The sequence below is a fragment of the Diadema antillarum genome, unplaced genomic scaffold, assembly GCF_040938485.1.
Source record: "Diadema antillarum isolate AM-2024a unplaced genomic scaffold, OU_Dant_1.0 seq00001016_RagTag, whole genome shotgun sequence".
In the NCBI taxonomy this organism is placed as follows: Eukaryota; Metazoa; Echinodermata; class Echinoidea; order Diadematoida; family Diadematidae; genus Diadema; species Diadema antillarum.
The window spans coordinates 188,411-214,754 of record NW_027271851.1 but is presented as its reverse complement, the minus strand read 5'-3'; the positions used below and the strand labels follow the sequence as shown (position 1 = coordinate 214,754).

General features: G+C 39.3%; 2 protein-coding genes across 2 annotated transcripts; both read right to left on the bottom strand.

The window, feature by feature from the left end:
* Positions 1-20,585, bottom strand: LOC139742712 (ileal sodium/bile acid cotransporter-like). Its single transcript, XM_071653239.1, has 6 exons — positions 20,319-20,585; positions 15,395-15,523; positions 13,223-13,423; positions 1,966-2,159; positions 1,380-1,584; positions 1-441 (listed from the first exon to the last, which is right to left on the bottom strand). The coding sequence occupies exons 1-6, from the start codon at positions 20,583-20,585 to the stop codon at positions 1-3; spliced, it is 1,437 nt and encodes a 478-aa protein (XP_071509340.1).
* A 1,458-nt stretch (positions 20,586-22,043) lies between these two features.
* Positions 22,044-22,640, bottom strand: LOC139742711 (craniofacial development protein 2-like). Its single transcript, XM_071653238.1, has one exon. The coding sequence runs from the start codon at positions 22,638-22,640 to the stop codon at positions 22,044-22,046; it is 597 nt and encodes a 198-aa protein (XP_071509339.1).
* Positions 22,641-26,344: the final 3,704 nt, after the last annotated feature.

Here is a 26,344-nt window from a genome sequence, read left to right as displayed (position 1 = left end):
TTAGATGGATTTCATATTTGCTTCATAACCGAAGTCATCCACGTCATCAACCTTGGGCGCTTGAGTCCACTTCCGCTCCGAACATCGGTTCACTAGTTTGTAGACAAACACTGCTGCGAAGCCTTCGAACATCATGCACGGTCCGTAGAGCGACGGGTAGATGAGCAGCGTGTACAGATGGGGCGTGTCTTTGAAGGTTAGCAGAATCAGCGTAATGGCCAGGGACACGTTCTGTAAGCCCGTCTCGAAGGCGATGGTCCGGCTTTGGACGGTTGAGCGGCGGAGGAGCAAAGCAAGAGCGTAGCCAACTGTCGCCCCCAACGACGGCAGGAGGACTAAACAGATCCAGACTCGCCAGCCCACGCGGTAGGTAGAAGGGTTGATGAGTGCCGTCAGGATTATGGAGGTTAAAATCCCGAGCAATCCCAGAATGCTCCCGACCTGGAACAGATGAAACAAGATTAATAATAATAATAATGATAATAATAATGATGATAATAATAATGATAATAATAATAATAATAATAATAATAATGACAACAATGATAATAATAATAATGATAATTACATTCAGCTGCTGCTTATCCTCTCTCCAGCAGGTTTCAAGTGTAGACGAAACGTTCCATTTTTATGTGTTATCAATGCAAATCATTTCAATGTTTCACGATTTTTGTTTGTTTGAAATAATCCGCAGTTTGTTTGTTATTTGTTAGTAAATGTCGATGTTAAGATGGTGAAACATTACATCAAAATATCAAACCATTCTCAGATTAGAATCCTTGACTGACGTTTATGAGTTCCTGAGGTAATTAGTTTGGTGATATCATTCGTGTTAATATTATGACGATATCAGATTATGACTCCCATTTCTGGCTGTAGATTTTGTCTACCTTTCAAACGATGTTTCTGCACAATAATGCACTGTGTCCAACTTATTTGGGTGTCTCGTTGTTATTTAAGTTTTATTTAACGAGTGAGAAAGGAACAGAAAAAACTCATGTATAGTCCTCTACAGCAATCTTAGCCCCGAAAGGAACACCCCACCCCCCCCCCGAAATATCGCTATCGATCGCTAATATATAGGACACTAGGGATTGTTCGATCTCATGTAGATGTAGACTTATTCCATCAGCTGTAAACTTCAAAAGTGAATGCTGATCCAAACAAAAGTGACAGGAAGCGAGGCAAGGGACTGTGGGATGTTAGGTCAAAGTTTACGGGTGTGAAAAGCTCTATAAAATGGTATCATCGTCCAAGTCATTTCTGCTTCTGATTATCCCATATCTATAGATCGGTGATTGCAGCATTTGTGCGAACTACGGGACATCCCGTATATCGGCAGATATGTAATATTAAAAAAGAAAAAGCAGTGTACTTACTCGTGCGATGAGCGATGTCCACTCTTTCCTCTTCCATCTGATGAGCATCCCTATGGCAACCGGTATCAGGATGCAGACGAGCGAGGTGAAGATGCTCACGAATGGGATGATGGCCCTGTCGTTGGTCCACACTCGACTGTAGATGAAGAGGTTGAAGGGCATCATCCCTATGGCAACCACGGTGGAGACGGTCGTCATGCAGATACTGCGGGTGTGTCATGATAATGAAGACTATTATATCAATACCGTTTATCTGTTTTTGTTAAAATATAGATTGAGCACTGTTATAGGGTGGTTCGTAATTGCGAAGGTTCGTTAATTCGAAAAATAAAAAGGTTTCTTTAGCTAACGAAACTTTATCTAATTTTTTCTGAATAAAAAACCTTCGGGATATCAAACTTTATTTCGATAAAGGGAATTCTCAGAAAATCATTACATAAAATAAACACAGTAGTGCCCCCGTGAGCTCTTTCGATACCATCAGCTCCTATATAACACCTTTATACAACGACAAAGATAATCTAAATTAATGATTTAATGTCTGAACATAATGAAATCAAATTCTGCAGGATATGACTGAGCGCACCTGAGACAGACGTCGCCGTTAGTCCAGAAGGTGAAGAGGTTGGAAACGGTTCCCCCTGGGCAGCAAGATATCACCAGCACCCCAATGGCATAGTGCGCCGGGAGCGACAGGGCCAGAGCGAGGCAGAATCCCGTTAGAGGCAAGAGTATGAACTGGCATAACATGCCTATCAGGACACTTGTCGGTACTCGTAGCTGTAGAAGGAAAGAACGAAATTTCTTTGATTAAGGTTTCTTTAATATTGGACAATAGTTTTGTCGGACATATTACAGACAAGAAGTACAGGTTGAAAGAGGAGCAAGCTTTTCCGATCCCCGCCTTATATACCTTCTTCTAATTCCTTCACTTCTCCCTTCCCAGCTAATATTGAAAGCTGCGTCTTCTTAATAGTGACAAATTGCATCTCACTTGCCATATATTACTCCGCACCACACAATCTGTATGATTTGACCACCGTTTGTCTCTTGCATGTATGCTGTATCATTACTTCAAAAAGCTTCATTCTCAAAGGATCCAATTTCGCACGGAGCAAGATTCGAATTCAGAACATCAACATCAAGTGCAGAGCGATATTTTCAACTTTACCATAGTTCTTCCATGATGCTTGGTATCATGGGCGTAAATCCCGGGGGGGATGGGGGGGATATATCCCCCCCCCCCCTGAAATGGAGGAGGGGGGGATGGCCTGTACAATCATCCCCCCCTGAATTTTGAGGAAAAATGGAGGAGCAGAAATGTGATTGTATCAATTTTGGCATATTGCATGACGTTTGTACGCCGGCCTTCAGACAGGTAACAGAGCTGAACAGTATTCTATCTTGTAGGAAAATGTATAATTTTCTCAAGCGCTCGCTCGCTTCGCTCGCTCGCTCGCGAAGAAAGTAAAATCGACATGCACTGTAAGATGTGGCTCAGACGTTGACAACGTCAAATAGTATAGGCCTACATGTAAACATGCTGTGACGCGAGTAACTGGGGACCATCTGCAAAATATGTACGAAAAGAAAAAAAACAATAAAAAAACTATAAAGCCATAATTGAACCCCCTCCATTTCCTGAATCATTCCTGAGAAACGACAGTGACTGATGACTCAGTCAGGATACATCTATGGGCATACCCAGGGAAGATTATTGGCGTCGAATCTATGGGGGGGGGGGGGGCAAAGGGGCATTTGCCCCACCCCTACGGAAGTGTTTAGGCAGACAAATCATTTATCCCCCAAGCAATTCCCGAGATGAGGACAAATCTCGAACTTTCTAAATGGAAAATTGTCCAAATATCGCCAAAACTATGCACCAGATCGTTTCATTGCAATCATAAACATGCAAAGCTGCGCTATACACGATCCCTTTCGATAAGGCTACCACCCCCCATACACACCCTCCCCCCTTTCGGTCGTTCCGCTCCCTCTCACATATATTTAAAAAAAATGTTTTCATACTTTTAAGGTCTGATTTTCCGCCGAAAGTCATCTGATAAGCAAAAAAAAAAAAAAAAAAGGCAACAAGAACTTCGTCTTCATATATTTGCTGCCACTTTCCTCCCACATTATATTTCATGCAAAAGAGTGGGACGTCCGATCCCTGTATAAAGTGTGTGTGTGTGTGGGGGGGGGGGGCACCAAGCTTCTCTCCCCCCCCCCCCCTCCCCAAGGCTGCGCCGGTCCGGTGGGCTTGTAATCGTGGTGATGGTGACCATCCCCCCCCCCACTCCTCAGGACGGATTTACGCCGTTGCTTGGTATTTACGAATCATGAACATCATTATTGACCTTAACACCTAACCGGTACTCTCAGCAAATGAAAAAAAAATAATGTAGTGCTTGAGTTTCCTGTTATCTCTTTGGGTGATAGGATAATGAAATGGCCTTTTCTTATCTGAAACAATTCCGTCTAAACCGAATTCAGTCACGTTATGACTCATTAATCGCTTTTCTCTAGCTCTTGCAAGCACGCAGCAGAGCAATCGCAAGTCCAGTCAGAGTGAAAGAGTCCTAGATCTTTCAGTTTGAGGGATAAGTTTACACGACGGTTAAAGACCGCCACTGTAACCACTGGTTGGGTGTATATCATCCCAGGTTCCAGGAGGTCGTGCTGAATCCACTGTGGGTGACTATGAATCTGATGTTGATAAACTCAGGTTTACACTCAAAGAACCGATTCGGGACAACAAGCCTAACACAAAAATTATTCCCGCAGAAAAAAAAAAAAAACTCCCCAATGATAAATTTGCACTTCTGTAAAATTTGCAGTTACAGAGTTTACAGTTTTCATTACAAAGTTATTCATGGTTTGTATCATCAGTTTCTGACATGACCCAAATAGGTTTGGGGTCATGACCAGAGAAGTTTCCATTCGTCTGACTTAATCTCGGCGGGGGGGGGGGGGGGGGGGGGGACTTGTAGTTCCTAAGTATACTATCTAAATGTGGGAATATGTTGCCTAACCTCATGTCCCTCGAGTTCAATTGCTTGTCATGAACTGTTCGTGCAAACACAGCTCCATCTGACCTGTTTATCAGGAAAATCCGGCAGGTGTTGATTCAGATCCATGGTTCACAATGCGTGATGGTTCAAGTATAACCCCAAATTTTAAACCATGACATCGAAACAGTTCGTAAAGCTGTATATCACCCACTTACGTAGTGGTTGAATGTTTAATGATGAAGAGCCTGCTTGCTAAAAGTGTTATGCGCCATTGTTAATCATTTTAAAGTAAGTTCATCATCAGATAGAACAAAATAGAATATGGCCAATGGTGCCTCGCTTGTTACAGAGCACGGAATGTTCTTAGAGTTTGATTAAAAATATTTTATATTTTCTTATTACATTTTTAGTATGTTAAATCGCAAATAATCTCAAATTGACAAGAATAGAGTGAAATCATTTTGCGATCAAACTTTTAATGTTCTTTCACTGCGACGTCAACAAACCGTTCAGGAACTGCTCATGACATTGCTTATTTCAGCTCTCCGTGACTCATTATGTCGGATTTTTTTTTTTCTCTTTCTCTCTCAAAGTGACCTTTATCTGCTCATGCACAGAATGTAACTTCGAAGTGGTTTACCAATGCTTACTCCTGGGGCCCGTTGCATAAAACTCCAACCGGATTTTTTTTTCCGGTTGAAATCACAAAATTCCGGTCGGAAGCTCCCAACCAGAGTTTTTATGCAACGGATTTTACATTCTTATGTTAGCAACCTTAAAAAATTCAGGTTGGGCAAATCCCAACCTGAATTTCTTAAGGTTGCTAAAAAAGTTTTATGCAACGGGACCCAGGGCGTATGAAGCAGAAGGCACAACCACATATAGGTAGGATATAGATAGGCCTACTGTGTTACTCCTCCAGGAAGGGGAGGAGAAGGGTGAAAGAGCACACCCATATACATAGAAAACTCCAGCATAGGATTTCACAATAACCCTGAAACAGCAAGCTGTCATCTATAGCAACTTCTATTTTTTTTTCTTCTTCTTATGATTGTCATTATCATTATCATTCCCGTTGGAACATTATAGTCTAGTGCACAGGGTCGTACTCGTGTACTGATTGACTGCATTGCTGCGTTTTCCTGTGTATATAAAGTTCTACTGATGAGGGTCTCGGGTCACCTCTTCAATAACATAAGTAGTCTTTTTTTCTTTGCGCTGTGTATATCAAGTTACTTTTGATAAGGTACATTAGGAAAGAACGCGACGTGGTATTGAAGAGTCGTATTGCTGACCCACGTCTGCCAAACTTAAAGCTCATTTTTCCTAATATTCAACATGCAACAAATCAAAGGAGCACGAGCTATGTTACTTTCAACTACATTCATGCCAGTGCCTTCATTGTGAACATCATTTTATTTTATTTTATTTCTTTTTTCTTTTGCCAGCACTCTATAGTACTTCTCCCCGCAGAATTTTGCTCATGATAATACCGTTCATCACCCTTCTGTTGCTTTCTACATTTTTGGTTTGATATTTTTACGCAGTCGCGCGTGAAAATAATATTATTTGCAGAAAAATGAAAAGTTGTGATTTATTTTGTTGTGTACTACGAAAAGATTACAGAATAAATGGAATAGAATGAAAAAAAACCCCGAAAAGTTAATCTTGTCATGAACTATATAGTACAGTCTACTATGTCGAAATATTGGATCCCGTGAGATTTTCGTGCCAAAATAGATTTTTTTGACTAACTTTGTCAATTTGGGGGTGCTGAATCCAAAAAACTTTGGTTCCATTTTTTCCAATCACGTCTTTAGCCGCCATTTTGAATTTCAAAATGGCCGCCATAGCAAACTGTATTTTGACCCATATTTCATAAAGTGAGCATTGTTGAAGCTTCAAATTTGGTGCAAAATGTATGGGTGTGGTGTCAGACACTCTGATATATCTCTTTCTGATATTTTGGATTGTTTTGATACAATTTCTAGGCTGCCATCTTGAATTTCAAAATGGCCGCCATGGGGAAACTGTAATTTGACCCATATCTCATAAAGTGAGCATTGTAGAAGCTTCAAATTTGGTTCAAAATGCCACGTTGTGATGTCAGACACTCTGATATATATTTTTCTAATATTGTGCATTGTTTTGTCCAGTTTGTAGGCTGCCATCTTGAATTTCAAAATGGCCGCCGTAGCGTTTTTCACCCATATCCTAGGTTGAAATTATTGTAGAAGCATCAAATTTTCAAGAATGCGCATGCTTGTGGTGTCAAACGTTCCAGTACAGCTGTTTCCTAATTGTGGATCATTAGACAGGTAACCATGTTGAAATTCAAGATGGCTGCTATATAGAAAACATATAATACTAAAATAATATAAAAATGAAAAGTTGTGATTTATTTTGTTGTGTACTACGAAAAGATTACAGAATAAATGGTTTAGAATGAAAAAAAACCCCGAAAAGTTAATCTTGTCATGAACTATATAGTACAGTCTACTATGTCGAAATATTGGATCCCGTGAGATTTTCGTGCCAAAATAGATTTTTTTGACTAACTTTGTCAATTTGGGGGTGCTGAATCCAAAAAACTTTGGTTCCATTTTTCCAATCACGTCTTCAGCCGCCATTTTGAATTTCAAAATGGCCGCCATATCAAACTGTATTTTGACCCATATTTCATAAAGTGAGCATTGTAGAAGCTTCAAATTTGGTTCAAAATGCCACGTTGTGATGTCAGACACTCTGATATATATTTTTCTAATATTGTGCATTGTTTTGTCCAGTTTGTAGGCTGCCATCTTGAATTTCAAAATGGCCGCCGTAGCGTTTTTCACCCATATCCTAGGTTGAAATTATTGTAGAAGCATCAAATTTTCAAGAATGCGCATGCTTGTGGTGTCAAACGTTCCAGTACAGCTGTTTCCTAATTGTGGATCATTAGACAGGTAACCATGTTGAAATTCAAGATGGCTGCTATATAGAAAACATATAATACTAAAATAATATAAAAATGAAAAGTTGTGATTTATTTTGTTGTGTACTACGAAAAGATTACAGAATAAATGGAATAGAATGAAAAAAAAACCCGAAAAGTTAATCTTGTCATGAACTATATAGTACAGTCTACTATGTCGAAATATTGGATCCCGTGAGATTTTCGTGCCAAAATAGATTTTTTTGACTAACTTTGTCAATTTGGGGGTGCTGAATCCAAAAAACTTTGGTTCCATTTTTTCCAATCACGTCTTCAGCCGCCATTTTGAATTTCAAACTTAGATGAATATGCCAGAATAGTTCTAGTTAGACCGAATTCATTTCCATTTCAAGCAGAATGACAGCCATCTCTCAATTCAAAATGACAGCCATCTCTCAAAATGGTCGCCATAAATGCAAAATGTAAGGACGAGGTTCCAATGATGTCATCAAGCCATGCTGACCGGCAAAAACTGAGCAAGGGGGGGGGGGGGGGGGGGGGGGGGCATACCCCTGTCCCATACATGTGGGCAAGCAAGCATGTAAGCGTTACATCCCATATAGCCAGGCGGGTATATGCGGTTCCCGAATTGCGCGCTAAAGCGGTTTGTTTTTGCCTCTCAGGGAACACATCACTTTGCATCGTGGAACCTCGTTAATGATTACATTTAATCCCAGTCAACTTTGGTTCCATTTTTTCCAACCACGTCTTCAGCCGCCATTTTGAATTTCAAAATGGCCGCCATAGCAAAGTGTATTTTGACCCAATTCTCATAATGTGAGCATCATAGAAGGCTAAAATTTGATGAAAAAAAGCATGTTTATGATGTCAGACATTCTGGTACACCATTGTCTGATACTGTAGATAGTATTAATACAATTTTTAGGCAGCCATCTTGAAATTCAAAATGGCCGCCATAACTAAATATATTTTACCCATATCTAAGGTTGTAAGCATTATGGAAAGTATAAATTCGGTGTAAAAAGCACGCTTGTGATGTCAGGCATACTAACATATACATTTTTTTTTTAAATGATGGATTATTTCATTGGCGGCCATCTTGAAATTCAAAATGGCCACCATAACAAATGTAATTGGGCCTGTATCTCATATCGTATACATTGAGTAAGGTTGTAATTCGGGGCAAAGAGCATGCGTATGCTATCAGACATTCTGAAACATCTTTTTCTGAAACGATGGTTCATTTTGATATTGAAGGTGGCCATCTTGAAATTCAAAATGGCGGCCATACCAAAACGTATATTTTGACCAATATCTCATGTTGCTAGGGGCTGTTGTAAGCAATAAACAAAATTCACATTTCGGGAATAAACCAGGCTTATAATGTTGAACATTCAGATGCACTTTTCCCCTCCCTGAAATTGCAGATCACTTTCGAGGCGACCATCTTAACATTCAAAATGGCTGCTTTTCAGCTAATATCTCTGGTTACAAGCAATTAATGTCTATGGTGGCTTACAGTGTACATTCTTTTAGAAATACACACATAGGGCCTATACATTCTGTAATAATTGATTATTCGCATTGGCCGCCACTCTTGAAATTCAAGATGGATTTCGACCATATTTGGTACTGTAAGATCATTAAACTGCAAACCCAAGCACGCTGGAACACTCATGTGTAAGTCAATCACTTCAGTGAATTGCGTAGGCGGGACTACTTCCTGTCCCGTAGGTACACTGCCATGTTGAAATGCAAAATGGCAGCCATGGGAAACATTCCTTTAAAAGCGTAGCGTTTAGGTAAAAATTGTGAATGGGAAATCATGTGATTCTGACGTCAAAACAAATGACTTTCAAAATAACCCCTTAATAACTGTGTCTGAGTGACTAAATGCCCCGTTTAGACGATTTGGTTGTGAGTTTACAATATTAGCCCTATATTCTAAGAATTTGTGGGATAGTCACTTTAATAGATATAATGTCTTCTAGGCTCATTCCTTGCATGAGTTTTTGAAGTCACAGCACTTTAAGGCTGTACACGGGGAGGATTACTTCTATAAAATTCTTCCAGAAACAATGACTTTTGCATTTCGTTGGTGTAGGAAGCTCCAAGTATTTAATTTAACAGTTTATGGATACCCTCTGGAAATAGCTACAACGTAATATATCATATTTCCCTGTAGTAGAGGCACAAATTAGGTTGTGAGAGTTGACGAGGTTTGCTCTCTCGATGTGTTGTATCAAGACTCTACTAGGGTAAAGCGGGAGATTGTCCTGATTGAAGTCATCCACGCCAAACTTCTGGAAGACATGGACTGTGTCATTTCACATTCTGCATGATTCCAGGTTCAGATACTTCTTGGTCCATCTGCTCTTTGAGACATCCTCAAATTTTCAACTTCAGCCAGCACCATGAAAGGCATGAAAAAGCAGATCTTTATAGTTGTTTTTTTCACAACAAACTGCAGAACATAATCTCTCAATAATGTCAATTGTACTTTTATCATTTCAACAATTTTCCAGTGATGGAGCAGACATCATGCAATGCAGTAAGTACAGCAAACTTACAAGATCCATCAGGAGAATTGAAATGTCCGTGTATACGTAATAATCATCAATATCTCTGATTTTCCCGTTGCTCTTGAAGTAGCATTTAATACATAAAATGGAATGAGGCTATCTGTTTCCTCGTTGTGAGTGACGGGTGACAGCTCCCATGGCATCTTTGATGAACCCTTTGTTTCTTTTCTTTCCGTGATGTGGTCTCTGTGTCAGATAGAAATGACGGCTCAGTGTTTCAACTTTCAGGCCGATTATTTGGCTCAGTTTTGTGGATTTCTAAGGCATGGGTATGAAAATGAACCTTTGTTAGTGAGAATGAGGAGAAGGCCATGAAATTATGAGATGAAGAGTGATTGTGGAATTACTTAGAACTTATACCTTCCGATAATTGTATCGTCCAGCAATGACTGGATGACAGGTCTATTAGACTGTAGAACCAGTAGAAATGTTTTGAGAAGTTGGTGATCCTCTTATGCTTAATGACTTTGGATCCAATCTTATACATGGTGTATTTTGATTGCACGAGCTGAATGTCTGGCCTTTTCATACTATCCGAGAAATGAATATATTTTCATTCTCTTAGATACGAATTTAGCACAGAAGATGAAAACTGCCCTTTTCATCTCTTTCTAGAATATCCCCTTGCATGTTTCCGAAAGCTGAATGCCAAACACCACATTCATCAACTTCAAGGCAGTGACAATTTTTGAGATTACCCTCATGTGATGGTCTTCTAAATTGAGGAGGAATTCTGATGCATGCAAAGTGCCACAGAACTGAACTATTATTGCTCCTTTGTTGTTTTAGAATCATAGGCTGTACAGCAGTAAGCATCTTGGAAGTCTTTATGATTGAAGTTGAACACTCAAGGTCAATCAGGAAAGAGGATACTCATTCCTTATTCATTCTGCATTATTCCAGAAATATATCTAGTGTCTAGCAAATCTAGTTTCAGTTTGTGGCCAACAAACAAGCTTGTGAATTGAGTGCCTGGTAGGGTGACCGTGGCATTTCTTGCCATTGCGAGACTTTTCCTTGTTTGTCTTCAATCTCTCGAGGCAGCATCAAGTTTTTGAAGATCACCTTCAATTGTATCAATGGTTGCTTTTGTACAAATATTTTACTGACTGGGATTAAATTTAATCATTAACGAGGTTCCACGATGCAAAGTGATGTGTTCCCTGAGAGGCAAAAACAAACCGCTTTAGCGCGCAATTCGGGAACCGCATATGCCCGCCTGGCTATATGGGATGTAACGCTTATACATGCTTGCTTGCCCACATGTATGGGACAGGGGTATGCCCCCCTTGCTCAGTTTTTGCCGGTCAGCATGGCTTGATGACATCATTGGAACCTCGTCCTTACATTTTGCATTTATGGCGACCATTTTGAGAGATGGCTGTCATTTTGAATTGAGAGATGGCTGTCATTCTGCTTGAAATGGAAATGAATTCGGTCTAACTAGAACTATTCTGGCATATTCATCTAAGGCGCTTACAACAGTATTATATGTTTTCTATATAGCAGCCATCTTGAATTTCAACATGGTTACCTGTCTAATGATCCACAATTAGGAAACAGCTGTACTGGAACGTTGGACACCACAAGCATGCGCATTCTTGAAAATTTGATGCTTATACAATAATTGCAACCTAGGATATGGGTAAAAACGCTACGGCGGCCATTTTGAAATTCAAGATGGCAGCCTACAAACTGGACAAAACAATGCACAATATTGGAAAAATATATATCAGAGTGTCTGACATCACAACGTGGCATTTTGAACCAAATTTGAAGCTTCTACAATGCTCACTTTATGAGATATGGGTCAAATTACAGTTTCCCCATGGCGGCCATTTTGAAATTCAAGATGGCAGCCTAGAAATTGTATCAAAACAATCCACAATATCAGAAAGAGATATATCAGAGTGTCTGACACCACACTCATACATTTTGCACCAAATTTGAAGCTTCAACAATGCCCACTTTATGAAATATGGGTCAAAATACAGTTTGCTATGGCGGCCATTTTGAAATTCAAAATGGCGGCTGAAGACGTGATTGGAAAAAATGGAACCAAAGTTTTTTTGAATTCAGCACCCCCAAATTGACAAAGTTAGCCAAAAAAAAATCAATTTTGGCACAAAAATCTCACGGGATTACATAGTAGCCTCTACTAATAGCTCCTAATGTTGCATGGCGACACAGAGCTAATGATGCCTCCCTATACTGGAAAGAACGCAGTGTCCCACAGTGTGTTCACAGTGTGTTCATATAGTCAACTATGTGAAAATGCTCGAATTTTAACAGTATGAAGATGATTTCACACTGTGGTTGGTTTGTACAGAGTGTTCACATAGTAATGCTTTGTTTCACACTGTGAATTGACGACTCATATTGCGTTCACACTGTTAAAACGCTCAACTAAACAGTGTGAAGATATTTCACACTGTGTTCACACTGTGTTCAAACTGTGGTTCTCACACTGTGGGACACTTGTGTTCTTTCCTGTAGGGCTTCTGGAGGCATCTCGAATCTGAATCGATTAAAAAACTGTTTCGACTGATAGCCGTTTCTGTCTTATTAAAACATTAATACATGTATGTGTATGATGATCCTACAAAATATGCTGACTGTAATGTAGGTCTTGATGTCAGAGGTAAAAATAAACGATGTCACTTGTCAAATTTAAGCGACGGTGCAAGATTGAATTAAATTCCAATTGGTCTTCTACGATTAAAAATTACATATCAATTCAGTGATTATGATCATCCGATGATCGCATAACAGTAAATCACACACACACACACACACACACACACAAAACATACTGTAGCAAAACTGGATATTGCGTGAAATGTAACTCAGTGAGTCACATAAAAACAAAAACAAGCAAAACTGTGACCTCGACACGTCTGAGATCACGAACAGATAAAGGCATAATTAACCATTTGCAGATGAAACAAAAGACCCAGCATTAGTGGTTTACAATAGTTCTAAAATGTGAGTTAGGGATAGAAACAACCAATGTAAAAATTTGAACCAGTATAATCAATGTTACGTATTGTTAAATATACAAAGTATGAACAATAGTTATAATAAAAATGTTTCCAGACTAAACTGTCTATGCAGTTATGGTTTAATGAGAAAAATAGTGATACCTCCTTATATTTTAGGCTTTATTGCAAAAATGTTAGATGGTAGGATGTTTTGTAATACAACTGACCTACACATTTGCTTCAAAAGTAATATTTTGAACATTTTTTTAAATCACTGCTCCCAAAGGTAAACAGGACCTTTAATCGCAATTGCTGTCATTCTTTCACTCACCACATTTTTAATATCCTTCAGCGTGATGGTGCACCCCATGGCCAGCATGATGAATAGGAGGATGGAAGTGAGAACGATCTTGTGGGCGAGTTTCATCGCCGCGATGTGGGATGGTGGTCCGACCGCTGTCTCATTCACAGTCCCATTCCACCAGTAGTCGTCGACGTCCATATAAGATGTGGTTGGCGTCATCATCGTCAGCTGCAGGGTGAGATGACCGGAAGTAGATAAACTTGGAAGAGAAGACCCGGAAGCTCGTAAGGAAACTCAAACTTTAAAATAAAACACGTCTCTTTTAAGGTTTGGAAGTTGTGTATATATAGCGTTCATATGCCACAGCGTTATTAATCGATTATGATAACTGATTAGATACAGTTTAGCAGACACTTACCTTTGCATCTTGCACACTCAATGCAACATAAGCTACCATACGAGGGAGAAATATCGGGATTGTTGCCTGCACAACAGACAATGAGCATACCGGTGCTTCATTTTATGATAAATAATATAACTATAGGCTAAGCGGTTTACATGGGAATCTAAACGTGTTTCATTAAAAGCGTATTAAACTTTATATATGAAACGTTTAAGAAATCAAAACTCACTGTTTTAGTCTTGAAGTCGTCTGTAACACTTCGGAGATCTCAAAAAGAAGAGGTTGAGAACTATAATTTGGGAAAGTACTTTCTACCTGTAAAGAGAAGCACTATCAATAACGAGAAAGAAAACCAAGGGTCGAGCTGTTGTTATGGAAAGGTATTGCCTGCATGTGTGGCCCACAGAACTCTTAGTTCTGTGGTGTGGCCCCGTTATTTTCATGTCCTCAAATCTCTCTCTCTCCCTGTCTCTCCCTTCCCTTTCCTGCACTTTGCACACACACACACACACACACACACACACACACACACACACACACACACACACACACATTGATCATCTGCCTTTGTTGCTCTATGTTCTGTTTGTGTTAGATCCGACATTTCTTTTTACACCTGACATCATTTCCGAAATGTATCACCACCATCAGCCCACCACCACACGCATGCTAAAAAAAAGAAGAAAAATAGTGCAACGAGTACCAGATAAGATACTTGTTAAACTTCTGTGAACTGTGCAACTGTTGCAGTGCTAAAAAAACAAACCAAGAACAATAATCCCATCGCTTGAGTTGTCACTGTATGTAAATGCTTCGCGTATATTCATACCCTTGCTATATACATAGAAGCGTTTTTAACTGAAAACTGAGTTCTCAGTGCATATGCCTGAAGCAAGTGTCGATTTTGCTTTAAAATACATTTCACGCACTAAAACGGAAACGCGATAAAAATGTGTGAAATAATGCCACGATTTCAGTTGGGTAACGACGACCTTCCTTCTCATATTGTCGGATTTTGACAGAGCTCTAACATTGATATGCAAGGTGTGAGGACCGTAATAAAATCACCCCCTATATTTTTAGGGAACTGCAATATATTCGGTGTTCAGCACTGCTTTGCACTCATTGAATGGCCCGAACTTGTCCATATTCATGATAATACATGGTTCAGAACTGATAGCTCTGATCGTGCTCCGTCCTTCTACATGATATAGACCTTTATAATAGTTTCCTATATTGAACCGCCTGTCTGAATCTCAAGCTGACGTGGTAAATGTATTTTTTGAAACTTGTGCAGCCTCTCAACCCATCGCTCAACAATCCCCACAATCTTTAATGCACGCCTGTTACCTGTACACCCCAAACTGCCTTCGATTTTTATGTTTTTCTCATGTTCTATCAGGTAAAGTCATTAGTAAATTTGCTGAATCTTAACTGAAGTTAATTCCCATGTAATCATTCTCTTCCGTTAATTATCAGCCGGAAAACTTTCAGTGTTCAGTTCCATATTTGTAAGATATTTGGGCATTGATAGGAGAATGAACTCAATATCTGAAGTATCTTGAGGTCTTGTTCATGTAAAATTTGTACGTTTCCATGACAAAAAAAAAAATGCCTATAATACCAGCATGGAATTTGGAGGGGAAGCGAAAAAAGCAGAGCTTGTAATATGCTTTCCCCTCAAAACCAGTATCAATATAGTACGAAAATGTAACTATGTGGTCAGACAGAGGTATAGATATGAAGTGACTAAAACACATCGAACGCTAACAACAGAACAGTTACTAAAACCTTACAAAGCCCTTCTCGACAGAGTGTGTTTCCCAGATCTCTATCTGTAGATGGCGCCCTCTCCTTTTTGATGCCTTCTCTCTGCGCTCATTGACCATGTACAGGGATGCCTTGACACTCAGTAAGGAAGCATTCTTTGTAGGTGCAGTGTGCAACAATTAAGTCTCAACAATATTGTCTAAGTATTCTACGTTGTTGTTGTGCCTCAACACAGAAATTACCAAAGTTTTATTGGTGGTTTTTTTTTTTTATGAATATTCGTTTTGGTCAGTTTCATTTCCGATTTCCACATTGATGCTAATAACTCACATTTTTCTCTTGTTATTTTACAAGCTTCAGCTTTGCGTAGATTCCCTTCATGGTTTTTTTTTTTTCATCTGTGCTCTTTTTACATCTGTAATAATCAGTGTCGGGTAAGTGTCGAGTCGGTCCGATGTGTTTCAGGTTTGTGTTATGCGGCTATCGGGCGTGTCCACCCGACGTCCAGTATGACAGTCTGTTGAGTGTCCGGTGATTAACAGTTATGGCACAGGTTAACTCGAGTTCAGGTTCTTGAGATCTTCAGGCATTGGCATCACACTTGATAAGCCTTTAATTGGTGCGAGTCTCTGGTGAGCCCGGGAGGCTAATTTTTTTTTTTTAATAGAAATTTCGGGATCAGATAAGCCTCCGATGAGTTCGATTTGGTGGAAGGTTTCAGTGGCCTAACACACAATCAATGGCGGATCCAGAGGGGCGCCCCTCTTTATTTTTTATCAAAACAAAAGAAATAAAAAGAAAAATGGGGGGGGGGGCCGCTGGCGCCCCCTTTAATTTTGTAAAGGCGCCTCCCCTTTACGGAATTCTTGGATCCGCCCCTGCACAATTGTAATTTGTAAAGCGGTTGCTGAACAGACTGATTGAACACTCGCGCCATTATTACATTCTGTATAGAGTTTCCGTCGTCGTATAAAATATAATAAAATACTAAGAACATTTCGATATCTATAGTTTGCGTGCACTTATTACAACACTGCTGTCAGATTGGTGCATTTTGTTGGTGATTTACCGTTTCTATATGCCAAGCAATGCAATCCTCACAATACTGCTCCCTATTGTTAAAGACCTAACCCCAAATACCCACTTTTTAGGCAGCTGTGAATAACATCGTACTAGCAGGTTCCCGAAAAAAAAATATGTGGGATATTGTTAAGACTTATGATCTGAGAGGGAAAAAATGAAATATGCTTGTTATACGGCAGTTTGCGATCATCCGCTGGCCTAATTGTCCCCCTCTTCGCGCAGGATGCGAGTCAATTAGAAGAGAGGCTTGGGCGGAAGGAACTGTTAGTCTAGCAGCCAGAAAGGGTCCCCGTGCACCCCCCTTAAAACAAAATTCTACGATATGTTCGGAGATCGTCAGAACCTGTATTTTCCGAATCCGGTTGTCGCCAGCGGAAAAAAAGGTTGCGCGCGCGTCTAATTTGCATATTTCTAAGATGGGCGCCTGCCGTTGCTAGGAGACGGATTATTTTTGAATAACTTTAGTTAGGAATAACAAATTACCATAAAAATGGTATCATTTTGAAGAAAATTAAATTTCCTACAAGCTGATACCCCATTTGATGGGATAGATAGATGTTGTCATGAAATATTTAGGAAGGAATTATGTTTTTTAGCATTTTTCTACAAAGATAGGGAATTTGGTTATAATGTTCTTTTCCATACATTTAATATGCATTTACAAATAACATTTGAATTTTCCTATAATTATCCCCAAAACATAGCTATTATCATGTGAAAACGGCTTTCCAATACACCAATTCCTTTAAAAGTTACACGACATTAAAGGGGATATGGTTCAATAGGTTTTACAGCAATATTGAAGGGTTATAATGTCTCCGCGCGCAATTGCGTAGGTTCTGTATGTGGGGTTTGTTGTAGATCACTGCTATCTATTGATCAAATCTCATCGAAATCGGCGAAGAAAGAAAGAAAAATTACACTTTCTATTCCTTATATGAAATAAAAATGTTTTTTTTTTCTATTCTGTGTTACCAAACTCAATCCATTCAGCTTCCCATATGAACAGTTTCTTGTCTTTTTGGATTCCCTCCAAGAACGTGAAATTAATCAGAACTTATCTGATATTAAAAAGTTAAAGAAAAAAATTACGTGACAGTTTCCTCTTATTGTAAGATTAAAGTGAAAAAAAAGAAGAATCTTATGCTAAAAGCGCTAAGAAATAAAGAACTTGTTAAATGGCCTTTCAGAGTTTAAAATGAAACATGGCTATCTTATTTTTTTATAACAAAATGAAGGGAAGTATCTGTGTAGTTCATGTCGGCCCATACTGGGTTACATCATAAATTCTTCAGAAATGGTCCCCGTGCACCCCCCCCCCCAAAAAAAAATCTACGATAGGTCAAAGGTCAAAGATCAAGTGAAATACATGCTCTTCTATTCATCCAATTAAACCTAGGTCAAGGAAGGTGACCATTCAACACATTTGTGACAAACATGCCATTATAATATTTTGCCAATTTTGTGAAAATGTAATCACACATTGTCCACATGTACTATAGACCTATTAGGAGAATCATGCATTATGGCGGAGGCATACCAGTCGTCATAGCGACATTTCTAGTTTAATATTACAACGAAGATTACGACTACTATTAGCAGTTGGTAATTAAGTGGTGTACGAAGACTAACTCAAACAATACATCATTATTTGAGTGGCTATAATGTACAATTGATAAAAACCCAATAAATCTGTTTTTTTTTTTTCAGGTTATACAGTGCGTATCAAAAAAAGGGAATCCAACTTTGGCGGGCTACTACTTTACAATTGTCAGCTATGGAGAGCTCAATGTTTTAATTCTAATGATATCACAAACCATCGAAAGCTATGCTGCCGGCTGAAAGCAATAACAAATTTACTTATTGTATATTATAGAAAGAATGGCCACGCGAAAGTAACAAAATTAATGCTCTGTTACTGGGAATTTGAAAACAATAATGACATTGTTTCCATTCCTGTTGTGTCGTTGGTTGTTGGCGTGTTTCCTTTCAAAGAGTGAAAGTAGTAGTAGGTTAATAGATGTCGGCGTTAAAGCTTGTACAATATAACAATATTGGTCACAGTTTATTATTCCGAAGGTTCATTTTTTCCCCCAAAGGTTCATTATTCCGGAGATTCGTCATGATATAGATAAACGGGCCCAAATTAGTTATTGCTGAAAGCAATAACAAATTTACTTCTTGTATATTATAGAAAGAAAGGCCACGCGAAAGCAACAAGATTAAATGCCCTGTTACTGGGAATTTGAAAACGATAATGCCATTGTTTCCATTCCTGTTGTGTCGTTGGTTGTTGGCGTGTTTGCTTTCAAAGAGTGAAAGTAGTAATATAGTAGGTTAATAGATGTCGGCGTTAAAGCTTGTACAATATAACAATAGTAGTTATAGTTTATTATTCCGAAGGTTCATTTTTTCCCCCAAAGGTTCGTTATTCCGGAGGTTCGTCATGATATAGATAAACGGGCCCCAATTTGTTATTGCTGAAAGCAATAACAAATTTACTTCTTGTATATCATAGAAAGAAAGGCCACGCGAAAGCAACAAGATTAAATGCCCTGTTACTGGGAATTTGAAAACGATAATGACATTGTTTCCATTCAAAATTCAAAATGGTCACCTTCCTTGACCTAGGTCTAATTGGATGAATAGGAGAGCATGTATTTGGGAATTTTAGGACTTTAACTTGACTTTGGCCCTTTCATAAGTTTATGCATTAAGTAATTTTCAAGGTATGGAGAAAAAGTGCAATTTTGGTATTGAGTAGAAAATTGTTACCATTTTCATCTGGCCTTTGACCCTAAAATTCATAAGAGAATCACTGTCAGGCAGAACATGCATAAATATGTACTAAGTTTCAAGATACCATGAGCCACTTCCGAGACATGGAGGAAGAAGCAAGTTCAGCACTTTCTCTTGATCCTTGATCTTTGACCTTTTTGGCAAAAAAAAAGAAATTGCCAGAGAATCTCTATTTTGGGTTATACATGCATACACCAAGTTTAAGTCCTGCTGGCATTGCATAAATATGAGGGAAATAGTAAAATTTGAAGTGTTGCCCTTGACTTTTGACCCCATGAACCCCAAATTCCCTAGATAATCACTTCCAGTCAGTACATGCATAATATATGCTATGTTCCATGAAGATCTCTCTCTCTAGTCACGTAGCATACAAATATGCAGGTGTGGTTCGGATGAGAGAACGCCATTGTCTGCGGTCAGCGGCAGCTCTGGTAGCCTCTGTAATGCTTGCTCCAGTCACCTGTTTGATGTCATCAAGCCAGCTTGCTGCGGGTCTTCCTCTTTTACGTTTTCCCTCAACCATTCCCTGGATGATTGTTTTCTGCAGGCAGTGATGTCTGGTAGCATGGCCAAAATATGTCAATTTTCTGGCCACAATATCAGCCCGTAGTTTCTTTTCCACTCCAAGCTCCTCTAGCACCCATGTATTTGTTCTTCTTTCTTTCCATGGTATCCTCAGTATCCTACGACAGCACCACATCTCAAACGAATCCAGTCTCTTCTTGTCTGCTGACTTCATTGTCCAGGATTCTGAGCCATATGATGCCACGGCAAAGGCTGTAGATCTTAGTAGCCGGACCTTGAGGGAGGAAGGGAGTTTACTTTTCCAGAGCTTTGTCATACTTTGTACCACATTCCGGGCCATTGCTAGTCTTCGTTTAATCTCCTGTGAGCAGTCCCCTTTGGTGTTTATGATGGAACCCAGGAACTCGAAGCTTTCCACCTCTTCAATGGCATCACCATCTAGAGAAAAGACACCATCTTTCTAGTATGCAGCATTAGCCCCCTCTCTTCACTTGCTATTTTTACTGCTCTGAGTAGATCCATCAATTCTCTTCTGTTACAAACCAGGGTGGTGTCATCCGCATACCTGAGATTTGTTACCCGTTGGCCACCTATTGTCACTCCACCAAGGAAATCTCCCAGGGCATCTCTCATAATCCGTTCAGCATAGATGTTGAAAAGCTGGGGCGATAGTATGCATCCCTGTCTGACACCTCTACCAATCTTGAACCATTCTGTGTCACCTCTGCTTGTTCGTACTGTAGACTCTTGATCTTTATATAGCTTGCTGATGAGCTTCACTATATGGCTAGGAAAACCCATTTCTCTCATAGTGTTCCATAATTTTGCATGACAGACACAATCAAAGGCTTTGCTGTAATCTATAAAGCACAGGTAGAGTGGTACAGAGTGTCCTCGGCAATTCTCAATGATGTTTCTGATGTTGATGATATGGTCTCTCGTGCCTCTTCCTGCTCTAAAACCAGCCTGCTCTTCAGATATCTCATTTTCCATCTGCCGTTTCATTCTGTTGTTGATGATCTTGAGTAGTATTTTGCTGGCATGGCTTATCAAACTAATGGTGCGATGGTTTGAGCACTCCTTTACATTTCCTTTTTTAGGTATCGGGATAAAGACCGCTCTTCCCCAATCCTCGGGCCATTCTACATTCCTCCAGATTCTGTCACATAGTTTCCACGTGATGTTTATGCCTTCCTCACCAGAGGCTTTCCATAACTCGCCTGGGATATCATCCCAGCCTGGTGATTTCCCGTTCCTAATTTCTCTCATTGCTTGGCGCACTTCCTCCAATAACGGGGGTGGTTCTAACTCTTGTTCCCCTAGGTTGCTGTTGGCAGAGTCTGCCTGGGTCTTCTGCTCGTAGAGCTCCTTGCAGTACTAGGCCCATCTGTTCTTTATGTCTGTGCTCTCTGTTAAGGTGGTACCATTTCTGTCATTGATGACATCTGACCTTGCTGATGGTTTTTGAGTCATTTTCTTTGACCAGAGCATACACCCTCTTAGAATCACTCCCTGCTCTTTCTATCTCCTCACATTTTCTCTCAACGAAGGCACGTTGATCAGCTCTAACTGCTTTTGACACTTCTTTGTGTTGTCTTCGCCACTCAGCCATATCCCCTCTCTTCCTCGCATCCTGTCTCTTGTCAGCAAGTCAGTTCTAATGTTGTTCTGGATAACCATGGTTGCTTCTTCTTCTTCTTCTTTGGGATGATCTCCTTAACTGTGCTTAACACTGCTTCTTTCATTCCTTCCCACAGTTCATTGGGAGACAGCTCTTCATCATCAATCTGAAGAAGTGCCTGAAATCTATTGCTCACACTAACAGTGTACTGTTCCGGTATGTTGTCTACATCAAACCTTAATGGTGGTGTCTCTTTCTTCTTTACTTTGAGCTTTAGTTTCAGCTGTGCAACCAGAAGCTGGTGGTCACTCCCACAGTCTGCACCTGGTCTTGTCCGAACACTGAGCAGTGAAGAGCGCCATCTTCTTTTAACGAGAATATAGTCAATCCGGTTTCTTACATTGTCCCCGGGGCTCTTCCATGTCCATAGTCTTCGGGGGTGCTGCTGGAAGAAAGTGTTTCCAACAATCAGGTCATTAGCTTGGCAGAAATCTTCCAAACTATCTCCACGTTCATTTCTTTCTCCCAATCCATATTTTCCGACGATCTTAGACTTGGTCACTGATTTGCCAATTTTTGCATTCCAGTCTCCCATTATCACAAGAACATCTTTGTTCGGAATCTTGTCAAGAGTATCTTGGAGCTGATCATAAGTCTTCCATGGCTTCATCAGATGCAGTAGATGTTGGCGCATAGACCTGGATGACGGAGATGTTAAATGGGTGACCTTCCAGTCTGAGAGTAATAATTCTTTTGCTTATTGGGTTGAAACCCAAGAAAGACTTAGCCGAGTTTTTGTCCAGGATGAAGCCTACTCCGTGTTCCCTCTTTCCGCCGTCTTTGCCTGAATACACATCTGTGTAGCCATCTTCGGTAGTGAAACGACCTTGGTTGAGCCACCAAGTCTCTGAAATACCAAGCACACTGATATTTTGTTCTCCCATTCGGGTTATGATGATCTCCATCTTGTCAGCATTCATTCCTTGAACATTCCATGTCCCTATAATTCTAGGTTTTCTCAGGTTTGTGCTGCTCCTTTCATGCACAGGATTATCGGCAGTATATTCTGCGTCCTTACAGCTGTGCCTAGTCGGTGCAACACGCTCCTCTTCCCCAGTAGCCATTGACGCATCATCTGGCCTGCGGGTCCCACCATCAGATGCCGGTTTTCCACAATGTTTACGAACTCTCATAAGAACTATCGTGGCCAAGAAAATGCAGTGGGTGGCCGGGTCCTTCTGCATTGCTGGATGGCCATCGTTGACTCTCCAGAGTCGATGCCCTTAAGATAGATCTTGTTTTTAGTTCCACCAGGGTGTCCAGCCACCCTCCTCACCATTCTCCAGTTGGAGACTGGTGGGTTTGCCGGTTTAGTCGCCGACAATCTGACCCTGAAACAGGTTGTACTGGGCTACAGGGTACCAGTAGCAGATCATCCTGACCTGACATGAAGATACCTTGAACAATATCCAAGATACAGAGAAAAAAAGTAAAATTTTAACATTTTCACTTGACCTTTTCACATTTGACCTTAACCTTATGACCCCAAACTTTTACCAGTGAATTTTAATTGGGTAATACCTGTATACACTAAGTTTCAAGAAAATATCTTTAGGCATTGCAGAGATATGAGGGAAATAGTGAAATTTTAAGCATTTGACCTCGACCTTTTGACTTTTGACCTTGAGCATGTGCACCCAAAAGTTGATAGGCAGAATTTCACCCCCAATACACATACATGCCAAATTTCAGAGTTTTTTTTTTTTTTTTTTTTTTTTTTTGGTTACGCTGTCCACAAAATTCATTACGGACGGAGAGAAGGACGGACGGAAGGACGGACAACCCGAAAACATAATGCCTCCGGCACCACTTCTTGGCGGAGGCATACAAAAGAATCTAGACTACATAGGTGAAGTAATCTTGGAAGATATGTAAATATTGATATGTACGGTATTGAAACTGTCGTGTTGATTATCCTTATGGTACGTTACCACTCTCGTGGCATTCACTAAGCTGGGTCCACTTTCTCGATTCGTCCGAAATCGTGGTCTTACTCGCGGACTAATCGTGCTGATCATCAGATAATCAAATCTTGATGTCAGTCAAAGACATTGTGTTGATCGTAGTAATTTTTCGAACAGTCCAATAATTCTTCTACGATCAACACGATTACCACCATAGACCTCAAGATGTGATAAGCCATGATAAGATCACCACGGTCACTCGTAGACTAAGAATCGATTTGTGGTAGATAGTATACATGTATTAGCATATCGAGACTCGCGACAATGGCAACCTAGTGAAAGTGTTTAACGTGCAATGTCAATAATCTTTTGGGTATTGATCATGCACATTTATAGTTACTCTATCTAAAAAGGACCGGCGGACGAGTAGGGCATGGATATCTGAAAACATTGGATGGTGTATTTAACTCATGCATGAGTTGTTATTCCAGCGGAACTTACATGCGCTCTATAAAGTGGATTGCACGTCAGATGCGCCTATAGCAGATACACTTCAAATCATTTTAGCAAATTTATCTAATTATAATAGATGTCTAATTTCTGTGGAAAACATGAAAATATTGTATTCGTTGTGGTTAAACATTTACACTCTGAATATGTCTAATGTTTAACACATTAGTCATACACAAACATCCTTGAACACAAACACACACAACACAAAAGTATACAAACCTGCATAAATATAAACGTGATTGATATATATATATATATATATATATATATCTATTTGTATATATATATATATATATTATATATTTATATATAGATATAGATATATTATATATACATAGTTATAGTATATACATGCACACATACATACATACACGCATGCATGGTTAATGTTCCCTCAGACATTTCCCTCATGTTTTATAGATCCATGGTCTACTTAACCATAACATTTTTTCTCTCTCTCTCTCTCATTTTTGTATAATATTGATTATTAGTCACTCCTAACGGATTTAACAACCAAGTTTACGTTGTATTGCATTTAAATCAACCCATGTGATAAAGTTAAGTGCATGAAATCATTTTTTATTAAAAAAAAACAGAATTTGAAAGCGACTGGATTTGACTTGCAACTATTCGTTTTTATCAATGCCATTCCTTGGTATTTGTAATCTATCTATTAGTTTCTTGGCAATAATAAACGTGTGAGCAATATGTTTAAAAACCATCAGGCGAACCACCAAAGAATGAGAACACGTATGTGCGATCTTATCTTAAAAAAATTAATTGATTTCCTGCTAGAGCATGGTGAGAAATATTTCGCTTGTGCGGTATACATGTAACTCTTATTTCGACATCTAAATAAAGCATTCGAGTTTGATGTTCCATGAATGCATTGATGGCGTATTGAATAAATTCACGAAATTCACGACTGAGCTCATTTCCCCTGCATGAATGCCTGTGTGTGATATTGGAGGTGTGAGTATGTGTGTGAAGATGATCAGAAGAATGAGAGTTGATGAAGAGAAGTTTGATTAATATCGATATGTTGGAAACCCCTATCCAGGTAAGCCCGTTTCGGCCGTCATGAAATTACACCTCTCGTAAGGCCTTTATTCTATTTGATGAAAAAAGACGTAAACTAAAAGTGAAGCTGAGTAGATCAAAGGTGATAGCGAATAAAAAATTTAATTTGCTTTCATATTCCACAAGATTTAATGGTATTTAATCAATAATTTGGATGTAAGAAGTGATAGGGTCTCATACTTGCAATGATTATTATAGTATTACACGCGTTACGCAAGTGCGGCCGTCGACATTACCCTTAAATTTCTGTATAACCGTATTGAACCTTTTCCCTTTAATGTCGTGTAACTTTTAAAGGAATTGGTGTATTGAATAGCCGCTTTCACATAATAATACTTATTTATGGGGTTTAACTTAAGGAAAATTCCGATGTTATTTGTAAACAGATATTAAATGTATGGAAAAAACATTACTGAAATCTGTATTTCTTGGGAAAAATGTTAAAAAAAATCCTTCCTTAGTATTTCATAACAACAACTATTTATTACATAAAACGGGGTATCAACTTGTAGGAAATCTAATTCTCTTTAATATGATACCATTTTTATGGTAATTTGATATTCTTAACTAAAGTTATTCAAAAATAATCCGTATCCTAGCAACGGGCGGCGGCCATCTTAGAAGTATGCAAATTAGACGCACGCGCAACCCTTTTTCCGCTGGCGACAAGCAGATTCGCAAAATACAGGTTCTGACGATCTTCGAACACATCGTAGATTTTTTTTTTTTTTTTTTTTGGGGGGGGGGGGGGGTGCACGGGGACCATTTCTGAAGAATAGTAACCCAGTATGGGCCGACATGAACTACACAGATACTTCCCTTCATTTTGTTATGAAAAAATAAGATAGCCATGTTTCATTTTAAACTCTGAAAGGCCATTTAACAAGTTCTTTATTTCTTAGGGCTTTTAGCATAAGATTCTTCTTTTTTTTTTCACTTTAATCTTCCAATAAGAGGAAACTGTCACGTCAAATTTTTTTCTTTAACTTTTTAATATCAGATAAGTTGTGATTTTGGAGGGAATCCAAAAAGACAAGAAACTGTTCATATGGGAAGCTGAATGGATTGAGTTTGGTAACACAGAATAGAAAAAAAAACATTTTTAATTCATATAAGGAATAGAAAGTGTAATTTTTCTTTCTTTCTTCGCCGATTTCGATGAGATTTGATCAATAGATAGCAGTGATCTACAACAAACCCCAGATACAGAACCTACGCAATTGCGCGCGGAGACATTATAACCCTTAAAATAATATTGCTGTAAAACCTATTGAACCATATCCCCTTTAATGTCGTGTAACTTTTAAAGGAATTGGTGTATTGGAAAGCCGTTTTCACATGATAATAGCTATGACTGGGGGATAATTTTAGGAAATTTCAAATGTTATTTG

Excerpts from the sequence above, each read along its gene's own strand:
- LOC139742712 (XM_071653239.1), bottom strand. The coding sequence starts at position 20,585 with ATGAGAGAAATGGGTTTTCCTAGCCATATAGTGAAGCTCATCAGCAAG. Across the intron at positions 15,524-20,318 it reads ATGCGGATGACACCACCCTG|AATGCTTCCTTACTGAGTGT; the intron begins GTTTGTAACAGA and ends GCACCTACAAAG. Across the intron at positions 13,424-15,394 it reads ACTCTGTCGAGAAGGGCTTT|CTGACGATGATGACGCCAAC; the intron begins GTAAGGTTTTAG and ends CTCACCCTGCAG.
- LOC139742711 (XM_071653238.1), bottom strand. The coding sequence starts at position 22,640 with ATGCAGAAGGACCCGGCCACCCACTGCATTTTCTTGGCCACGATAGTT.